Source organism: Tetrao urogallus, assembly GCF_951394365.1.
Source record: "Tetrao urogallus genome assembly, chromosome: 3".
Classification (NCBI taxonomy): domain Eukaryota; kingdom Metazoa; phylum Chordata; class Aves; order Galliformes; family Phasianidae; genus Tetrao; species Tetrao urogallus.
Window position 1 is genome coordinate 56,035,191 of NC_136815.1, and position 21,253 is coordinate 56,056,443.

Sequence of the window (21,253 nt, forward strand, 5' to 3'; positions counted from 1 at the left end):
GGAAAGTCTTACAGTATTCCATGCATTCACAGGTTACAACAAAATTAGGGCAAGGATCCTGAAATATTCCTCCCAGATGTTAAAAAGTCAAAGTGCCTCTGACATTGGGAACAAAAAGAGCTCATGGCCTATTTCCTGGGAAGCCTGAGACACCTACTGAACAGAGCATCAGAGAGGTCTGATGGGATTTTGGTCATGACTGTACCATGCTCTGGTCTGAGGTGATAAAGCTGAGGGCATGTCATAGGGGCAGCAATCCATGCCAGTGACTGCCAGCTGCTTGCCTGGTAGATGACAGTGTCATCTTGGCAACAAACCTTTTCTTTCTCTCTGAACTCTCTGACTCAGATGAGCTCATTTTTGCAGCTTTTTTCTTTTTAGGGGGATGCCATTCTCTATGTCTTCTGCCACATAGCAAATGTCATACCATTGATTGAAAAACAAACCCTCCAGACCTTTGTAACTGTTACCTTCGTAATTTCTGGCTACCTTTTAGTTTTCTGAAGGCTGAGAAGGCTCTGGAGGTCCCTTCCAACCCCTACAATTCTGTGATTCTGTGATTCTGTGATTCTGTGAGACTGTCCTGAGTGATGTGGGAGTGGAAGGGAAGTTGGGAGCATTTATGGCATGCTGCAGCTAGCAGACTCACAGCTGTGCACCGCACTCTATCTCACCTTCTGTGGATCAGGCTACGAAGAACCACTCTATTTGCAGCATTGCAAGGAATCAGTTTCTAGGTCTCCAACATTGTTTTATTAATGAAAACCAAAAAGTTCAAAACTGTGCCAATTAGGAAATCTTAACAGGCTTTGCCTTATTCTTCAGATCTGTGGTAGGTCATGTATGGAAGAATATTGTTTCATGCAATTATAAATTAATGAGGAGTATGTTACTAGTGACAATGGACTCTTTGTGGCTTATGGTTTAATGATGAGTACTTTGAAAAGAAGACTTTGTGCTCTCAGGGTAATTTATGTTAGAACAGGAGCGTCTATAAACTGCAGGTGTCTCATTAAATTCTGCTGGTGATTAGAAGAAGCAGCCATGTGCAGAGATGTTCATCAGGTGCTCCATGATTTGTGTTGTCATGCCTGTTTTTTTTCCTGATAGCTACACACTACTTAGCGTTGTTGCTCAGCTGCTATGAGCAGAACTCTGCAAAAATAGCAGCTTTCCATTCAGAAGTGAATGGCATTGGGCCAACTATTGATTTATGGACTGACATATACCCCTGTATAATGACTGCAAGTACGCTTGGTACGTACCTGCTACCTTTCTTCTGGAGCACATTAGAAATAATTTTCCACTTGATAAACGGAGTCATACAGCATGATATTTTTACTGGTCATTTTCATGGAGTGAGCTGCAAAGTGTGGCTTTATACAGTGACACTGTAGAGAGGGAGGCTGAGAAAGTTTGTCTGTATTCCCAGTTCTGATTAAATAGCTTGGCCTGAAGGCAAGATGGATATGTGCCCATTTCTTCCCACCCCTGATCTGAGATTGAAACTTGGTATAATGCTTAAATATATATATATATCTGCCTTTAAAAATAATTATTTGGGAGATAAAGTTATAACATTCAAACTTTTAACAGTAGTGATACATTATTTAGAATCCTCCTTTGTCTTATTCATCTCAACAGCTATATGACATTTATTTTATAATATCCAGAGTTTCTTTCATAATTCGCTGCTAGCTACATCTTTTAAAAGGCAACTATCTTTTAAAATCTTTGCACCTCCTTTGTTTGTGTGGTCCCTTTTTTTCCCCTTTATCTTCCAGATCAATCTAGAATAGACAAGGAGTGGTGGGACTCTCTCAGTGGTGAGGTTCTCTTTGGGAGGATGTATTTAAGTGACACCAAAGGGCACCAAACTCCTGGGCTTGATTCTGATTTATTTTTTTTTATTTTTTGGTATGCTGAGGTCTTGCAGTGAAAGTAGATTATATTGACACCCACTTCTGATCCTGTAGGTCTTTTATAGAGGAGTGAAAAGGGGTCTAAATGTGAGAACAAATTCAAGCATTGCATTTTACTCCTGTCTTGCATAGCACCTATCACAACAAAGCCTTTATCCACTTAGCTCAAAAGAAACAAGAAAATATTTTAAAAAGTGTTTATTGTCTTGGAAGTTCAGATGGAGAACTTATTACATAGAGACCAAATATGTGCTTTTGGCTCCCCCCATGTAAACCACATCCACAGATGAAAGAAACATTTAGTTTTTTTGAGTAATAGTAGTTAAGAAAGGCCATTGTGTTTTTTCTGATTTTAAACTGTATGATCAACATTGTAGAAAAGGGTGTATGCAGGCACTGGGGCGTGGAGATGACCCAATCCAATCTCTCACTCAAATAGGCCCATTTAGAGCAGAATTCCTGGGGTCTTGTCCTTTTGCATTTGAGTATCTCCAAAGACAGAGAACCCATGACTTCTTTGGGACCCTGTTCCAGTACTTGAACTTCTTCAAAATATTTTTCTTCATGTTAGGCTGGAATTTCCCATGTTCTGCATTGTGTTGTTGCCTTTTTTCGCTCACCACATGCTTCTGAGAAGAGTCTGGCTCCATTTCCTGCATGTTCCATTTAACTGCAGACTGAAGTCGCCTCTGAAGGCTAAAGAAGCCTAATTCTCTCATAAAAATATTCTCCATTCTTAAGCAAGAGCAAAGCTGGATTTGTTTTGTACAACTTTCTTCTGATGAAAAGATGTTGTTATCTTCTTTTAATAGCCCTTCATAGTTCCAGAAATGTCCACAGATGCATACAAATACCAATTAAAAACCTATGCCTATGGATTCAGCATTGCTCCAACTCTGCTCTGCACTCCAGCATAAGTGCTGCTTGAGAACACGTCCTCAGGGAAGCCAGCTTAAGTATTTAGTGCTGTGGAACTGCACAGTCCAGCTACCAGATGCCCAGGCAAGTGTAGGGAACCTTTTTTGGCAGGGGGGCTGGACTCAGTGATCTCTGGAGGTCCCTTCCAACCCCTACAATTCTGTGATTCTGTGATTCTGTGTGTGTGCCTGGGATGAAATCCTTCTTCCATCCAGAGTCAGCATCTTATCTGGCTTTGCAAGGTCCTGGACTTCAAATGAGACAGTGCTATGGTGCTTTGCTGCCTGAAATATGAAAGGAGGGAGCCCAATAAATCCTTTCACTTCCTTCACACTTTCCAGAGAAAAAAACGTCCTATTTCATAGAGAGTATTCAGACAACTCTTATCTGTTTCCTACATTGAAAAGCAGATGGTATTAAATTTACTTTTACAAACTTCCTGCAGTAGGCTATACTGGGACAGCAGGCCTTTTTCAACAACGTCTATATCAGACTTCCAAAATCTCAGAGCTATGGGAACAGGGTGAAATCAACCTATATTTGGAATTAATATTTGTTTTATTTCACTGCCCTTCTGGACATTTATATGGTGTTGCCCTGAGACGTCAGCTTCAGCCAGGCAATCTGCATCGGAGGAGCATCAGTGAATGATGGCAATAGCATGAGCCAAGTGCCCCACCATAGTGCCAGGGCTTGGATAGGGCCTGCAGCCAGGAGGGGTCCTTTCAGCCTCTGCTCTGCCTTCTTTCATGGACATACAAGAATGCCAGTTGGTGAAAGTTATGAAAGAAACTATCATCATAGAATCATAGAATCATGGAGTATCCTGAGTTGGAAGGGACTGACAAGGATCGTCCACTCCAATTCCCAGTGGATACACCTCAGGACTGAGAACTGGTTAAATACTCATGCATTAGCAGCCTACTAAGACCCCAAAGGTGCTCATATTTCCTAGTGAACTTGCTCTTAAGAACGGGGAGAGTTAGTACTCATAATTTCTTGCCTGTCAGCACTATCTAGACCTTCTTTTCACTTTGAGTCAAAGACTCAAATACTTTGTGTTCTTCATTTTACCTCTTCTACATTCAAACTTTTTTTAAGATTTATTAGTGCCTTGGGGTGACTCTGGGCAATGATACCAAGAAAGCCTTGAGGGGAGCCAGCCTGACAGAAGGAGCTGTACTGCACATCCCAAACACCAGCGCACAGCTTTCCTCTAACTTTATAGATCACCAAGCCAAGGACCACCCTCTTACCAAGTGGGTGACAAAATGACAGGGCACTCAACTTCAATAGCTCTACCTGTCAGTGAGTGTCATAAGAGGAGGAGATGGGCGATCTGCTGTCCTGAACTATCAGGAGTGCCTCATCTACCTGCTCATCTCTCCAGGTAGAGAAGAGAAGAAGCAGGAGCTATGTCCTGTTGTTCCCTGCCTCTTCCTAAAGCTGGGAGGAAGCAGCTGCAGTGTGGGTGGATCTGCAGCCCTGTTGCCAACATACCAGCTGCCAGTGCTGAGCCAGTGTGCATGACAGTGACTGTGATGGATGTTGCTGATGTACTCAGAGAGCACCTTTGGACTGATTCTGAGTCAGTGCAGCTGAGCTTGGGCTACAGTGAAATGTCTGTGTTCTCACATACATTAAATGAATATATAGCTCACATTACTCCCCCCTCTGCCTACTTAAAATGCCAGGAGCTTCTGCTGTCTCGCTGACATGAATCAAGAGTGAACACCAAAATGTCAATGAGTCACGCTGTTGTAAATTGTGATCCAGCTGGAGCCCTAAAGTATGCCTAATATCATATGTGAATTAATCTAAGTACATATACAAGGGAAAACAAACACAAAAAGAATGAGGCAGATCCCTGCTACTTAGCAGATTCCTACTGCAGACATTTCAGTGGTACTCATCACTTTGTTGGCTGAGTCTTGGCTTCACTTCTTTGGTTTAGAGAGATGTCTACTGAAATGGCAGTTATGCAGTATACTTGCATTAACTAATGCTTCTTCAGCAATATTGCTTTGGCTGATACATTACTGTTCATCTGACATTTTCTAAGAGCTGGAGATGTGAGTTTGATCCACCAAATTTAACTCTTCAATCACATAAGAAATCTTAGTGAAATCAATGGGTAAAGATGTGGAATTTGATTAAGCATTTCATTAAGTCTTCATTATTCCTGCGCAGTGTGTGATGTTCATTCATATTACTAATTCATCTTGCATTTGCCCAATTTGTACAGAATATAGTGGGAAAAATAAAAATGCTGTGTACTTGGACTTGATCCTCATGGGTCTTTTCCAACGTAGGATATCCTACGATTCCATTATTCAGTGAACATTTACATAAAGTTACAGTTCATCAAGCAGATGCATGAACATTCATGTGCACACCTGCTGTGTTTATTCCACAAACAGTTTAATAGGATGACTAAAGGAAAGCCTCTGGATGTATGTTTGTAAGGGTTATTTTTTCTTCTTCCATGCTCCAGACTGGAGCTATAGTCTTAATCCATGTGAAAGCATATCTGAACCTGAGTTTGGCATTTATTTGTAATCTAGAATCAGATACTATTTGTATAAGTACATTTGCTCAGTCTGAAAAGAAAGCTCCAGGGGAGACCTGATAGGGGCCTTTCAGTATCTAAAGAAGGGGCTGTAAGATAGAAGGGAACAGACTCTTTGGCAGGGTCTGTGGTGATAGGACAAGGGGAAATGGTTTCAAACTGAAAGAGGGGAGAATTTAGACTGAATACAAGGAAGAAACTTTACAATAAGGGTAGTGAAGCACTGGTACAGGTTGCCCAGAGAGGTGGTGGGTGCCCCATCTCTGGAGACACTAGAAGTCAGACTGGACAGGGCTCTGAGCAACCTGATGTAGCTGTAGGTGTCCCTGTTCACTGCAGTTGGAGTCAGACTGGGTGATCTTTAAGTGTACCTTCCAGCTCAAATGAAACTATGATTCTATGATAAAAGCTAGATTTTGAATACTGGAGTAACAACACGGATATTTACTCACCTGCTATATATTCGGTTGTATGGGAACTGCTGAATCATGGCCTGAACCTCTGATTGATCACCTGAGGTGAGCAATGAGTCAGCTATGGGAGCACAGGTGAAGGCAATTCTTCTGGAGATCCCTCCTTTGGAGTTTTACAGCAAGCCAAGCATAAGGGTAAGCACTCTATCTACTCTATTTTTGGTATAATAACCTGCTTAGCCAAACTCTCGTTTATTTCATGATTATGACATCTGTATATTCATTGACTATATATCAGTCTATCAATCAGGCCTTTATTTCATGTAATAAATATTTAGCCACTGACAACTATCGTCTGTAAGATTAGAATGGTGCTTAATAATCCTTGTACTGGAGGAAACTTTAACTCTTGCAAACTGTGTTTACAGTTATAAACTTTCTTGGTATACAGGACAAAATCTATTTCCTCAGAATAGTGATAAGGCCTGAAACGTCTCACAGAGAATTGGAGAAAAAGTAATTTGAATGTATTTAAAATTTGGAGTAGGAAATATGTTCCGCTTTATTCTTTTCAACGGAAAAGAAGAAGAGCACTTTGAATTCCACAAATGCAAATATTAATTTGGGATACTGGTTGAAGCATCTACTTTCTTTAGGTACTAACACTTAACCTCTTATTTGAAAGAAAAAAAAAAAGTGATCTTGTTCTTTCCTATAACTTCTCATGTCATACTTCTAAGAGAGTGAATCCATTCTGAACTCAATAGAGTCTGGTCTCTTCCTTCTGTAGTATAAATCCTGGAGAGATTATGACTAATTTAAGCAGAATCTCATGGTGTTTTTTTTTTCTACCTACCTGCAAACTGCTAAGGAATCAGCAAGGGAAAAATAAGTGCTATTCACGGTAGCTTCCAGCTTGGATTACATGTATCTTGAAAGCACTAGCAGCAGATGCTTGTGGAAGTGTCTTTGTACTCAGTCATATGTATGTCCTCCTGGCTGTCATCACCACTTATGTGTGTTTCTAGTATAGGAAGAAAACCCTGGCAGTTTACAGAGGGAGGGTGGGGAAAAAAAAAAAAAAAAATGTAATCCCAGAGTTTTCAAGGAGCTCAGCAATTACTGCTGCTTAGGGGGCCTGGCTGGCAGGCTATTTGTTTATCAAATTTGAAAGAGCCCCATAAGATTATGGATTGTAACCATTTTGTCACTTATAAACATGTAACACTTTTATTGAGAAAAGCACTCCTACAGGTAGATTTCATCTTTCATCTGTTCTGGGCTTCTGAGAGCATTTGCCAGGATTGCTGAGATGATTGCACAACTCCACTGATAGTGATTATGGCTTTTCTTACAGTTGCTTGTCCAGATACGGAAACTGATACTAGAAGCATCAGATTTTGATGTCATGGTCTTGTACTCATTACAAGCTGAAATTCATCACCTTCCAACCCAACTGCATACCACAGTGTGATCTGCCAAAAGGTAGGTAGCATGGTCTGTGGCTTCAATTCTTTTTCTTAAAATTACAAAAGAAAGTAAAAGAGCATTTTGTGTCCACACTTTTTCACCACAGAAAAAATACGTATCAGTGCAGAGTCCCTAACTACTTCTACATCCTGATCCCATTTTTTACCACTTGGAAGCATTTTGTTCAGTTCATGTTTCTAGTTGAAAGGAAATAAAGCCTTCTCTCCTTCTTCCCCTGTCCCGAACAAGTGGTTTAGCACCTACTGCTGCCTTAAGCAATACATCTGAATGCTTGTAGTGAAAGGGGTCCAGCAGACTCCCACTAGGGTTTAGATAGGGTCTGTGTAGGAAAAACTGTGGCTACAGTAATGACCTGCTGTTCTGGGTTAGTCACCATTATGTCAACCCCAGAAGCGCAGAGGAGAACAGGAAAATCCTTTGGGGCATGTTTTGCTTTGTTTCATATCACTGTAGTGCATGACTGTGGCTTGCAGATCTTTTTGAAAAGGATGCTATACCAGAAGGACAAAAATCTGCATTGAGGAAGAAGTTTTGCATGAAAATGTTGAGGAAAAGGGCCAAAATTATTTTTCCTAAAGATTATGAAATAAGCTTCAACTGAATTAGCTCTTGTAAACTGTGAGAACAGATAAGTGTATTTAAATTATTGCAGAGTTGAAACACCTGCTGTTAACCAGGATGCAAAGAAGGAATAAACAATGACTTAACATCATTCCTCTTTCACAGAGAGCCATAAATATTGGTAGAAAGTTGCTGAGTAAGGCATGAGTACAGCGAGAGGTAGAAATAAATCAAGAGGTAGTGCCACTTTTATAGGGAGAAAAGGATTCAGGAACAGACTGACCAGGCAAAGAGATGGGGCTGAGATCAACTTAAAGGGAACAGAATTGTTGGATTAAGTATCCGTTTCCAGTACAGTCAAATGCTATTAGTGAACCTATATAAAAGGAGTCATTTTTTTATCTGGAGGAGTAGCAGCTCTGGAGATACCTGAAACTGAGAAACCAAGCAGAAACCACCACAGCCCGTGTTAACATCATAACCAGGATGCAGAGATGGAAAGGGAAAACAGCCAGGGCCCAACAGCAGGCAGGACATTCAGCAGCACCCACCTGACCCGGCCAAACCCTTGAGCCAGCTGGTTATGTTTTCACATCGGTGGTAAGGCAAAAGGAAAGCAGCTTTGTCAGAAAGGAGCACCTTCTGACCAATGGTTTACTGAGTTCGATTAACTTTGCAAGGTGCACAAGGCACTGGAGAATCAGACTCTTAGATTATCCCTGTCTGCATTCATTGCTGAAGTTGTACCAAAGCCAGCCAGAGGGGCTGTGTAAGTGAATCTCACTCTCACAACCCAGCCACGTACACATAATCCTACTGTGTTCTATTGAGGGGTTTCTGAGGCACTGTTTGTGAGGACTGTTCTCAGTATCATGAAAGGAAGGAATGAAACTTAATGACCTGGGAAAGTGCATGGTGTGGGGGAAGGAGGTCCCTGTCAGGTAATAGTGCCTGAAACTAAGTCCCAAAGAGTTTGGAGAAAGCTGTCAAAGGCAGTTTCCCTTCCTAAATTCAGCTAAGGAGAAGGATCCTCTGAAAAAGTGACATTCCACCAGCATTTTGCTGCTACATTACATTTTACTATGAGTTTTAGTTTTTTGTTTCACTTACCCTTGTGACTAAGAAGTGTCTGCTCTCTTGTGAAGGAGTTGCAAGAGCACAAAGGTAATCTAGCAATAACAGAATCACTGTACCTAGGGATACAGGCACCAGATCCGTGTTAAGGCATGATCATTGATAAAACCACACTCGCATCATTCCTGACTAACACTCACTCTGGCCTGCAATTAGAAATTGCTAGTTATGAAGATCAAAATTTTCCCAAATGATCTGTTCTACAGGTCCATTGTTTCTTACTTTTAGAGAGTCTCTAACATCTTATTTATTAGCTTAAGCTCATTTCTTGGCATATCCACCAAGAAAATTTGGGCAGAACAATTCACTCCTACTCTTCTTATCATCCTCTTTCTTTTTCTGAAGAGTTACCGTGCCCCTCTTCAGTCCCTTCTTCCACAGACTTCCCCCAATTTACTCAAACTTACCTCATACTCCAAGTCTTCACAAAGTGAAATGTACTTTTTTCCGGTCTCCTATTCATCTTTTCTCTACATTAGATGCATCATGTGTTCCCAACCCTTTCATAACATTCTTTCCTTCAGTATTTTCTCCTCTATCATCTTCATTGTTTTGTGCTGGGCCTTGCTCTGGAATTTGTGTGCCTTGTTTTGTTCTGCTTTCCTGCTTTTGTAAAGGATGACCTTATGATACTGTCTCCCAGGCTAGAGGAGAAGCACAGACTGAACACAGCTCATTAAAATAGGATCTCTGGAGTCCTAGTTCTGGATGAGTAGCACACTGCCTTCAGAACAGCCCCAGGCAAGACAGCTGACCTTGTCCTCTCTATAGGCTTTTCAGTACTTGAATGATTTTTAAAATTACAGTTTATCAGAAGAAATAGTGGTGTTTGTTAGTTTTTAACTAATACCAGTTTGAAAATTTGAGCTACTTTTGGATAGGTGTCAAGGTCTACTAAGCAGGTCTCGTTGTTCTGGTCATGGGCCATCACTTTGGAAACATAAGTGCAAGGGACCACTGCTGACCAGAAATAGAGAGGTTTGTGTAAAATTAGTGCTCTCACACTTCAGGAATGTGATTAGGCTGAGGGATATAGAGATAAAAAAGATTAAGTGTTATGTGTCTCACATCCACAAAGCAGTTACTGTCAGTCTTAAGACTGAGGGACTGCTGTGAGCTGAGGGCCATCACAGGCTGTTGGTTTATTTTTGTTTGTGGGGTTTGTGAGGTCTTCATGCCACAAGCAACTCACAGATCTATTACCTAGTTCTGATACTAAATACATACAATTTTTTTTCAGAACCTGTTTGTCAGATTCTCCAGTCCCTGCTACAAAGTTGGAAAGGGATGGTTAATGATTTTAAAGAAATCTAGGAGCCTTCATTTCTGTAACTGTTTGCAATATCAGGAATTCTTCTGAAAATTTCCTTTTGTTTATAAAATTAATATTTAGTAAGAAATCTCAATGTCTTGATATTGTTCAGTGCAAAGGACAGATTGTTGGCATTCCTGGGCAGTTCTGCTATCTGGCAAAGTAGTGCTTCTTACCAAGTGCTCTGATGTTCAAGTGCCTGAGGGCTTGCTCACAAAGGAAGAGTCAGTGTCACTTTCTTCACTGCAGAATATAAGTGTCCAGATTGGGTACAGTTATTTTGCTCTAGTAAAACCCTAAGTAACTTCACATAATTTTTCCACAGAAAGTTAGCTATGGCACAAGTAATATAATACACCATTTGGAAACATCAGAATGGAGTGCTTTGTACAAAAGCAGCTCTCCATGTGACAATGTTTCCCTGTTTGATCTTGGTTTTTTATACTGAAGACTCAGTCTTTACTTTTAAAACCCTTATTCTACAATGAGAGAAAAACAAACATCTTGCATGTATTTATCCACATCCATCCCACCACCTTGTTAATGATTGATATTAGATTGATATTAGTTGTTCTGCACTTCCAGTTTTTGACTTCAAAGCACCATCTCATCCCTACAGAAATGCCTAATAACTTGGAGTGTGCACTCAGATGCTATCTGAGCAGGAATGCAAATGATGCGCTGAACATCGATGGAGAATACAGGAAAATAAAGAAGAAGGAAATCAGGTAATGTAAAACAATTTCATATTTCAAGAGATATTAACAGGACATGCTGCACCTGCAGTCATGAATTTCATTTGCATAGCTGGAAAACTATGTGCTATGAATGTAATACAGTGGGTAGGAAGGATGGAGGAGAGACAGAAAACACAGGCTGCCTCACATACAGTATCTGTTAGCAGTGGTTGTGATGTGGCCTTTGCAGTTCTGCCTTCTGTATCTACTCCACCCTTTGCAGTTCTTGTTGGCTGACCCGAAGCAGATGGTATAATTCAATGAGAGATTTCGGAGTTCTCTGGTGCACAGTAGCATCCACATGTCCCAGCTCTGCACACTCCTGCACAGCCTTCTGCAACTGTGGCTGCAGTGGGAAGGAAACCAATGGTCCTCTGAGAGTTGGAGAAAACCAGCGACGGAATATTTTGTCACAAATGACCTGAGGAAAGAAAGAAGAGCAGATTGCTGTCTTGCAGGAGCTGTAACTAATGCCCTGTTGCTTCCCTGGGACTGTAGCCAAATGTCTCTATTCTTGTATCAGCTGAACCCATAATGTGTCTAGCCATTCAAAGGGGAAGATAAAGAAAAGGAACTTGTATAGAGGCTATCCTCTAGCTGAGGCATCCCCTTGTGCATAAGAAATGGTGAGGGTAGGAAAGGGAGAAACAGGCAAAGCACAGCCAAGCTGTACTCCCCCAGCCTCTGTGCTTGAATTAGTATGTTGCAGCAGTACAAGTTGAGTGAATTACAAGACAGCTCATACCAGGGCCACTTGCCCTATGGACCCCCCTCTCTCCACTTCATCTGCATACTCCATTTTGTAGAGCAGAGAATCACAGCCATAACCTTCCACTGCTTACAGTGGACTTCACTATTAGTGGAAACAGTAATGACGAATTCCCCACTCTTCCTACTTCCTATCTGAGGAACTGGGCAAGCAGCAGCTATGTGGAAAGACAACAAATAAATGGTCTGCTTGCATGCCCCAGGATATGATTTCTGAATGGGATTGGCACCTAATGTCTGTTTAAAAATGTGTCTACATGCACTGCACAGCATTCTAGTACATATACCATACATTTTATAATCAATGTGATTTTAAAAGAAAGGCAAGCATAAAGCAGCTGTCTCTACTCACTTGCAAGTTGTTATTGGCTCTCTGTGCTCCACATCTTCTGATTTTCAGATTGCATTTTGAAAAGCAATCAAAAAAATTACAATCTTCATCTCCTGTGCAGTTCTGCTCAAGGATGTCCCTCATTTTGGGTTCAAAAAAAGCCATATCCACATCGATGGCCACCACCTGTGGATCAAAACAAGCCATTAAAACAGGCAGAACACAGGCTGTGGGTAGGACTGAGCAAGCATTCTTTTGCTGCTTTCTCTGGGAAATGCTGTGCAGAGAGCACGGCAGAGAAGTGGGTTCTCAATGAAAGAGCTTTCTTTCGCTTAACTGAGCAGCAGTAGTCTTATGAATACCACATTTTAAACAAAAACAGCCAATACTCAAGACAGCAGGAAAGAGAAAATTATCTGTGGACAGTATGCGTCCCTGGGGTCAGCTGGATTGATTTGCCTTAAACCAGAACTATCCAACTTGAAGACTGATTTACTTGTTTTTGCAATTTATGCAGATGGCAGCTCAACCTTTTAATTATATGATGTCACAAGTCTACCCACAGGCCAGATGGTATCATTTTGCAATTTGCCTTTCCAGACTAAGCCTGTGACTTTACCATTGCACAGAGGAGCACTATGATGCACAGAAGTACCCACAAGTGGCATGGCTTCTCCAGACCTCCCATTGCATTTGGTGGGTTTGTACCGCTTTGTACCTGTTCAGCTGTAGAAACAGATACCTGCAGTTGCTTAAAGCTGGGGAAATTGGGACTGTTAGTTACAAATTTAGTCATTTATTGTGCTGCTGCTGGGATAGATTTGAAACCATTCTGGGACTGAGTGGCTGGAGTCTCAATTTCTGTCAGTATCACTCCACACATGGATACTTCACTTCAAAAAAACAGAAATCAGCAAGGGAAGGAGGGAAGACAATTAGGTGATGGCAGCTGCCTGACTGTAGACTGACTGTGGGTGAACACAGTGAAAGCAGTCTCCCTTACTTACGCAGCCATCAGCATAACTTCAAAGCCATGCTTAGCACTTAGCACTTGGAACCTTCACTCAGAGAGGGTTGTAGAGGTTGAAATAATTTTGCAGGTAGGGAAACATCTGGGACTTGGGCAAAGCAGAATTACATGGGCACAAAGGATAATCTCATTTTTAAGATTCATCCCCCTAAGTAACATGTGATTGCTGGAGCACCAGCTGGATCATCTCCAGGAACTAAAGATATCTGGCCTGGTAGAGGGCCAAGCAAACCTTGCACAGGCAAAAGAGCAAGGTCTAATCTTCATGTTATGCTTTTATTTATTTATTTATTTATTTCCCTTTTTCTTTCCCCAGGGAAAATCTTAATGTGATGAGGCATAGCTTAAAAACTCGAGTATTTTTAAGCTTTTTGGAGAGCTTGATAGTCATGATGTAGCCTAGGGAGATTCACATGTTTCAACAGGCTGGTTGTTTTTTATCTTCCTAAGCTTTTTGCACTTCTGATGTTCACTTCTTCGGAGTGTCTTGTATCTGGCCAAGATGCATTTGGTGCAAGAACAGGGCAAAGAGGCACCAAAAGTTGTGCAGAATTTCCCCAGTCTTTTGGTCACTGTACGAACTTCCTTGTGGCTCTCTGCCAACTGTGCATCTTTGACAATCTTGTCATTTGTCATTTCTGCTAGGAAAAAGAGCCATCAGGATGACTTACCAAGGCAGTGATCTCTACCCTCCTGTACCGCAGGAACAGCACACAAAGGCTGGAATGAGGACTGGAGAGCTATCCCCAACATTTGAAAATAATTCTCAAAACTATTGCATGCCAGGCATTTCTTTGAGCATTAGCAGTCTCATTACTGAGATAAGTAATAATAGTACTATTATGGAATTTTATTATTATCCTATACAGAGTACAGAAGCAAGCAAGTAAAAAATTGCTTCAAACAGACAGGAAGGACTAAAGAGAAGCTGCCTTTTTTGTGTCCCAATTCTGGCAATTGACAACACAGCCCAGAATTTCTACTTCTCACTCTCCTCTCACAGTCACTCAGCAGAAGCTATCTCTGTTTTCCTTCTCAACTTCCTGGCTGTATGTATCTCTTGCCTCAGCCAAGTGGGGTGTAAGTAATGTGCAACGGGGAGAACCGTGTGTGAGCAACAGCTTACTTTGTTGTTTCTGTTGCTGTTGTAATTAATCCTCCTAGAAAATGCTACCTGAGAACGCTTTACTGTATCAGAAGGTGATTGCTGTCTCTTCTGACCCTAGAACTCATGGTAGAATCCTGGAGAACCGAGCCTCACCAGAAGGACTTGTAATGGAAATCACATCAAATATTCTCTGCCTTCTTCTAATTGAAATCTCGTTTTCTCTTAACAGGTAGTAAAACAGATGCTCTAGCGTGTGTTCACATGCAGCTACATCCTGGCAAAACTGAAAAAGATAGGTAAAGCCTGCTTTGAAGAACTTCTGTCCTATCCCATTCTGCTTAAGCATTGGCATGCTTTTCTCAGTTTCTTGCCATAGTTACCCACCCATTCCCTGTTCAGCTGCTGTACTGCACCTGAATAAACAATGTAAGTGAAGGGGAATCACTCTAATTGCTCTTAATGACTATAAGTTTAGGTTATGTTTCTCAAGTGCTCTGAAGACTTGAGTGTTTGTGAGTTCTGATAACAGCCTACAAGTTCCTGAGAACCCTTTATATTCACTCAAAGTGCAGAAACTCCATCAATGTCACCACAAATTGCAAGTCTGGTTCAAACACTACACGGGGGCTCCAATCCATACATGCAGTTCCCACTGAAATCGGCAGAATTCCCATCTGCAGAATGAATGCAAGATATTTTCAACAACATGATGGTGTGCTATATCACCACTTAGAAAAATGTACAGCTATTCACCTTTGAGTTATAGTCGTATAATGAAAAATCAAACAGTAACAGTACCAAGGGTTTTCATGTCACCATCCTGGAATCATTTCCATATGGGATAGGCTGAAGACTAAAGCAGAAAGATGCATATGTTTGTATGCAGGGAGTTCCCTTGTGTCAGACCAGAAGATTCAGCCTTAGTGTTCCTTTCAGCATCGCTACCAGAGATAATTACCATGACTCAAGTTACAGCTTCATTAAAAGCTTCCCAGATCTCCTCGCCTTCAGGAGGCATCCATCATCACATCCAAAGGATACGACCCTGTCAGTGTCAATACGTTTGAGCAGGTGAAACAAATCATAACAGAATGAATAGTCCTGAAAACAATCAGCAGGATCTAGTGCTCTGAAGTAGCTGCATGAATTACAAAGAGGAAAAGCAGTGAAGAAGTTCCCATGTCACTTTTAAATGTTTGTTTTGCAAAAACTTGGCGGGAAAATGCATGAGAAGGGAACTGTCATTTTTTACGCTGCCACTTTCAGATTAAAATTTAACCTCAAATATCCACAACTCAGCCCCAAAGCCCCAGCTTACCGTAAGATCATGCCTGATAGCAAAGTTTTCTGGCTTGATGTCACACAGGTGTAGGCGATGAGAGAAATCATTATCAAAATGTTGCACCATATCCAGAAAGCTGAGTGCAATGTCAATGATGGCTCTCACTCTGCTCTTGCGGCCAGCAAGGGAGGGACCTACTATGTTTTCCAAGGGAAAAAGAGTTTTGTGCCAGGCATGTCCAGCTGTAAGATACTCCACGGCATAGAAATGTCCACAAGAGCCAATAATTCGTAGCACATGTTTGCTGAAGTCCTGCAGCAAACTGAAGAAAATATATTCTTCCTGCTGGATCAAGGACCACATGCTGGCCACCTGCGCTTTCCAATGTGGTCCCTTCCTCCTTGTCCACAGGGGCCCTGTGCTATTGTTAGACAGTTCTAGCCCCAGAACATTTTTTACCTCCAAGGCTACCATCAGCAGAATCTCTGTTTCAGGAATATCCTGTGTTTCCACCTCATCCAGCATGCTGAGATGCTGGTAGCTGGAGAAGATTTCCTTTTTGGATTTCAGGATGATGGGCTGGCCTCTCCAGTCAGCCTGGATGACCTTCTTACCTCTGTCATAGTAAAGGCAGTGTTTGTACACCAGCTTCTGCGCCACACACAGGTCTTCGCAGAGGTCGCCAGTCAGGGCTCCACTGCTGTAGTCAAGGCACTGGATTGAAAAAGAAGGAATATTCATATTCATAATACTATGGACCACTTAGGATAACATCAGAAAATCAGTGAAGGTTCTAAGGTTCTAAGCTCGAGCGGACCATAGTAGTTGTGAAGCACAATCCTTCTACATTTGTTGGGTGATTCATTGGCTTTTCAGAAGGCTCTAGAGACTTCTTTTACTGTGGGGAGTCTTACATCAAAACAGAGACTTGGGGAGTGGCAAAAGGGCAGGCTTTTTTTTCAGGTTACTTCTTAACTTTTCACCACATGGGAGTTCAGTGGGACAAAATTTCAACATATTTAGGTGTGTTACATGAGATTCTGGGCCGTAACAATTTAAGATATAATAGATGACTTCCAGTGTAACTCAGGACTCCTCTGGAAGGCTCAGCACAGTGTAATGTAGACATCTCCACTTAAGCCATACGGGGGGTTGGCTGGGTTGCTGGGGCCCTCAGCAGTTTCACCTCTGCATTCAATGTGCCCTGAATGAAGCGGTAAGAACCTCCTCCCGCACTGCTTCAAAACAAAGAGGTTGCACTCCAAACCTCTTTTTAAAAATGTACATGTTGTTGAACAAAATGACTTGCCCAGTTCTCATATGTACTTATCACTGTCCCTGTGATATTTTTATATGAACTGCATAGCTACTTTCTTAAAAATTAGAGGAAAGCAGTCCACTGTAACCTGGGAACTGCTGTTTGATATTAAAGTGGTCACTGCAAATCTGTACAAGAATTGCAAGGTTTCCCTCACCAATCCTTCCCTAAACTCATAATTGTTTCCATGCTGTCACTTCCCAAAGTGTAGGCCGTTCCTATATTCCTGTGGGCATTCAGAAACGCAGCTGCAGGGACTGCTTTGGGCAAAGCAGTGGAGGGAATGATCAGCAGTCTCTGGTGGATGGGGAATGGACTGTGGTGGCGAAGAAAGCCAAACAGCTGGGAGGCGGCTTGACAGTGTCAGCCTTCTTCATTGCTTTCTGGCATTTAAACTTCCATTGAAACAAGCTGGCAGCTCCTGCTGCACGTAAGAATGCTCGCAAGAAGTCTGCCTGACCCCCTGCCTCATTTGTAACTTGCCGTTACATAAACAGGAAACATGAGCATAAAATTTAAGCAATGTATTTTCTCAGAGTAGCCTCTGAGGTGTTACACCAAGGGAATGCATTCTGATGCCAGGCAACAGCCTATGTTAAAAATCACACTGGAGAGTGGGTGCAGGATTATGTCTGAAATCCAGGAATGATGCAGGAAATGGTGCTAAATTGGCTAACACAGCTCACTGGGTACAGCTCAGACAGGCAGAGTATACACTGCAATGTTCTCGCAGCCCAAAAGAGAACATCCAGTGCCAGCAAGGGCAGCCATGTAAGTGAACTCCTTCAGTCCAGGGTGAGGTACCTCTGAGAAACTCACACATTGGCATCCATAGGATGGTCTCCCTGGCAGACTCCCTGGGCTGTCAGAGCACACAGATCAATGATGTTTGTGAAAACGTGTTTCTATGAATGCAATACAAGTTTATTTTCCCTTTTTAAGTAGGAAATATGTTTTGTTTTGGAGCTTAAACATAATTACATTTAAAATCATTGCTGTACTGTTGAGAAAACTATAACCTAATTCTTGTTTTGCCAGAATTGAGAATGGAGGACTCAATCCTGTAATTGGGTCCACATGAGTGAACCCCTGACCTTGTGGACATTTTTATTGTGCCACGTTAACTCTTAGGGGGCCAAATGCACATACATCTCATGTCCAGTAGATCACAAGCGCAGGAGACCTGCAGTCAAATGTGAACATGCAGCTTGTTTCCTTGTATTGCCATCATATCATATGTAACAGCAATAATAAGAAAAAGCAGTTTGGAAAAATAGTCTCACATTTCCCAGACATAGGAGCTGAGTCATTTTTAAACACGGCTGCAGTTCAGGACTTGTCTGCTGTTCCATTTGAACCAGTATCTGACAAACAGTCTGAGTCTTCTTATACTGAAACTGTGCAATGTTTGCAAAGAGAAATTAGCCAAGGAGTTCCTACTCTTATAATGATTAAGCACAGATTAGCCTTCAAGCATCATCCTCTATTGATAACCAATACAAGCAAGAACTTCAAAAAGGCTTCCTCAAATAATGAAAAGCAACTGAGCATTCTGAACAATTTTCAAGAGTGTCTACTCACAGAATGTAGCAAGTAGTTGAGTTTAAAGTCATGCAGTGACTTTAAAAATGTCCCCATTTTCTGGACATTATAACCTCAAAGGTCAGCAAAGACTGCCCTCAACTTCACGTTCTCAGTACTTCAGCCCAGTTATTCCAGCTCAGTGTTTTATGCTTTGCCATATGCATAATGCTTTAAGATTAGTTCTTCAACCGCCTCATTATAATCACTGTGTTTTCAGCCCTTGGATCATTTTTGTGTTTTAACTCCCACTCCATTTTTTCTTTCCAATCTTCCCCCATCCATCTTAGCAGCACCAACATCAAAACTGAATGCTATGGTTTAGCATTGCAAAGGTAACTGCCCTTCCCTGTTTCTCACTTTAGGACATATACAGAGCTCCTATCACCCTTTTTGGCATATTCTGCACTGATAGCTCATATTGAAGCAATTAATTGATCCTCACATCCTTTTCCAAAGTTATGCAGTTACACAGGGCAATCTTCTATCCTGGTGGCATTGCTTCCCGGCGTATTAGCATGTATTAAAGTCATTTTTGTGGACTGAAAACTTTTAGACAGGTAATTCAGATTAAAGATGGCCTCTGTTATTTACCAGCTCAGGAACCTTTTCCCTAACTGCAACTTTCACCATACAAGAATTTACTTTACAATGACTGCTGACAAAAAGGAGAACTAGAATCCAAAGAAATCTAGGAATGGTCCTTGGTCCTCCACACTGACATCTCTGTCTTAATGGCTGAACTCAGAGATCTGTTGAGATAGTTTAAATCTTCCTAATGGGCGCCCTTTGAACGCCACTAAGTATCAGACTTTTAAACCCCAAATATGGAAGTGATACTAAGCAAAAAGCCATATAGAAAAGCAGCTTTACAACACAAGAATGCAAATAGAAGCGGGGCTTGGACTCTGTCATCTGTTTCTATTTAATTTGGCTGCATAATTTTTCATAACCTCAGTACATCAAGATAAGCTAAGAAAGCTGGGTTTAATTTCAGGTAAAAGTTTAAATTAATGTAAATCTTACCTAGAGTTTACATTAATTTATATAATTTACTGTACCACCATCACTTCGTGTATATATATGAGGCTTGAGTTCTGTCTTCTTATCATGTACTTCTATATAAATGCAATACTCATCAAGGTTTGGGAGGCATCAAACTCCTCCGGAGAAAAAGAAAATTGATCACTGTACAATTGTGTTTGTTCAGTATAAGCAAATCTGGGACTGGTTCTAGGAAAGAGGAAGCAGTCTTATGAAGAGCTTAAGTTCACCTCCACAAAACGCACAGGTCTTCCTGGGCCATCCCAGAACAACACACATCCACATGATGGTACACTGTACTCAGAAGATGGACATCAGTCCTTAGAAATACCACTTACAAGGGCAAATGCTGATGCAATTTTTCACCCACTTGTTTAAAATAGCTCATATTCTGATCTCCTACTGAAAATGGTACAGATGACAGGCAATGTAGTTTCCCTTGGAAGTCAGTTTTAAGAGGTGTGATACCACAGCTACCAGATTGTTTTGCCAACCAACTGCACATCCAACAATTGTGGGACTCACAGTGATTGGGAGGTGTATAAAGACCCATCTCTGAGCTGATGGTGATGCTGAGCTCATTTTCTAACTATTCCACTAGAAGGATAATCCCTTTCTAATGCTATTTGGGAAGACTGGGTTGCACACCTTGAGATCACAGATGAATACAGCATTGTCAGCCACTGTTCCTCCTCTATTGCACAGACGTCAGGGCATTTTATGAGCAATACTTGCTTGCTTGCTGCAGACTATTTCATTTCCATCTGCATTCCTCCTTTCCCTTTCCTTTCCCCTTCCCTTCTCCTTCTCTTTCCCTTCCCTTTCCATCCTCCTTCCCTTCCTCCTTCTCTTTCCTTTCTCTTCCCTTTCTCCTTCCCTTTTTCTTCCCTTTCCCTTCCTGCTTCCCTTTAACCAACGACACCACAAATACGTTAAGAAACAGCCTCAAAGCCTTAACCCATGCTGCTCCTCTTTTCCAAGTGCTTCCTACACAGACGTAAAATCTGCTCTAATTTCTTTCTTTTTCAGGTCTCTCGATGCTAACGAATGTTCACAAATCCTTCCGTGAATCCCGAGGCACCGCGTCTGAGATGTGCCAGACGTGAGGCAGACAGCTCGTGCTGCGCACCGCTCCCTAATAGCCGCTTTCTCTACGAGCACCTTCCCGACCGAAGCACTCCGGGTCGGGCTGCCCGCTCCCGAGCGGCTCCGGCAGCGCACCCACTCTCGGTGCTGCGGGAGCCTCCCGTCCGCAGAAGCCGACGGCGCAGCCCCCGTCGGGGCGCACGTACCAGCCTGGCCAGGATGCGGTGGCCGTCCTCATCCGTGCAGCGCTCGGAGAAGACGCTCCCGTGGAGGAGAAAGAGCAGGGCGCTCAGCACCACCCAGCCGGCGGCCCAGGCGAGGAGGAACGCGAGGGTGCACCGGCGCCAGCCCGCGAGCCGCAGCCTCCTCCAGCCCGGGATGCCCCTCATCTCCGCCACCGGGCCGGGCCGCTCCAACCCCGAGCGCGCCCTCTCCCCGTTCCGTGCCGGCGTCCATCACCCGGAGCCCCCCGCCCCACCCCGCCGCCTCCCCGCGGCCGCCGCCCCCGCCCCGGGCCGGTGCCGTCCCCGCGGAGCCCGGAGCTCTCCTTTTGAATTGAAGCCACGTAGTTCCGCCTTCTTTTGTCTGCTCTCCCTGTGCCAAGCGGCCCCTGCCACCGCGGATGGAGCTGCTCGGCGGCTTCCCCCC

The 21,253-nt window shown here is 42.5% G+C and overlaps 1 protein-coding gene across 1 annotated transcript; it reads right to left on the minus strand.

The window, feature by feature from the left end:
• Positions 1-11,262: 11,262 nt before the first annotated feature.
• DIPK1C (divergent protein kinase domain 1C) lies at positions 11,263-20,994 on the minus strand (the record flags this gene model as incomplete). The annotated part of the gene is made up of 4 exons (XM_079533017.1): positions 11,263-11,478; positions 12,178-12,342; positions 15,613-16,290; positions 20,812-20,994. The coding sequence occupies 4 exons, from the start codon at positions 20,992-20,994 to the stop codon at positions 11,263-11,265; spliced, it is 1,242 nt and encodes a 413-aa protein (XP_079389143.1).
• Between the last annotated feature and the right edge of the window lie 259 nt (positions 20,995-21,253).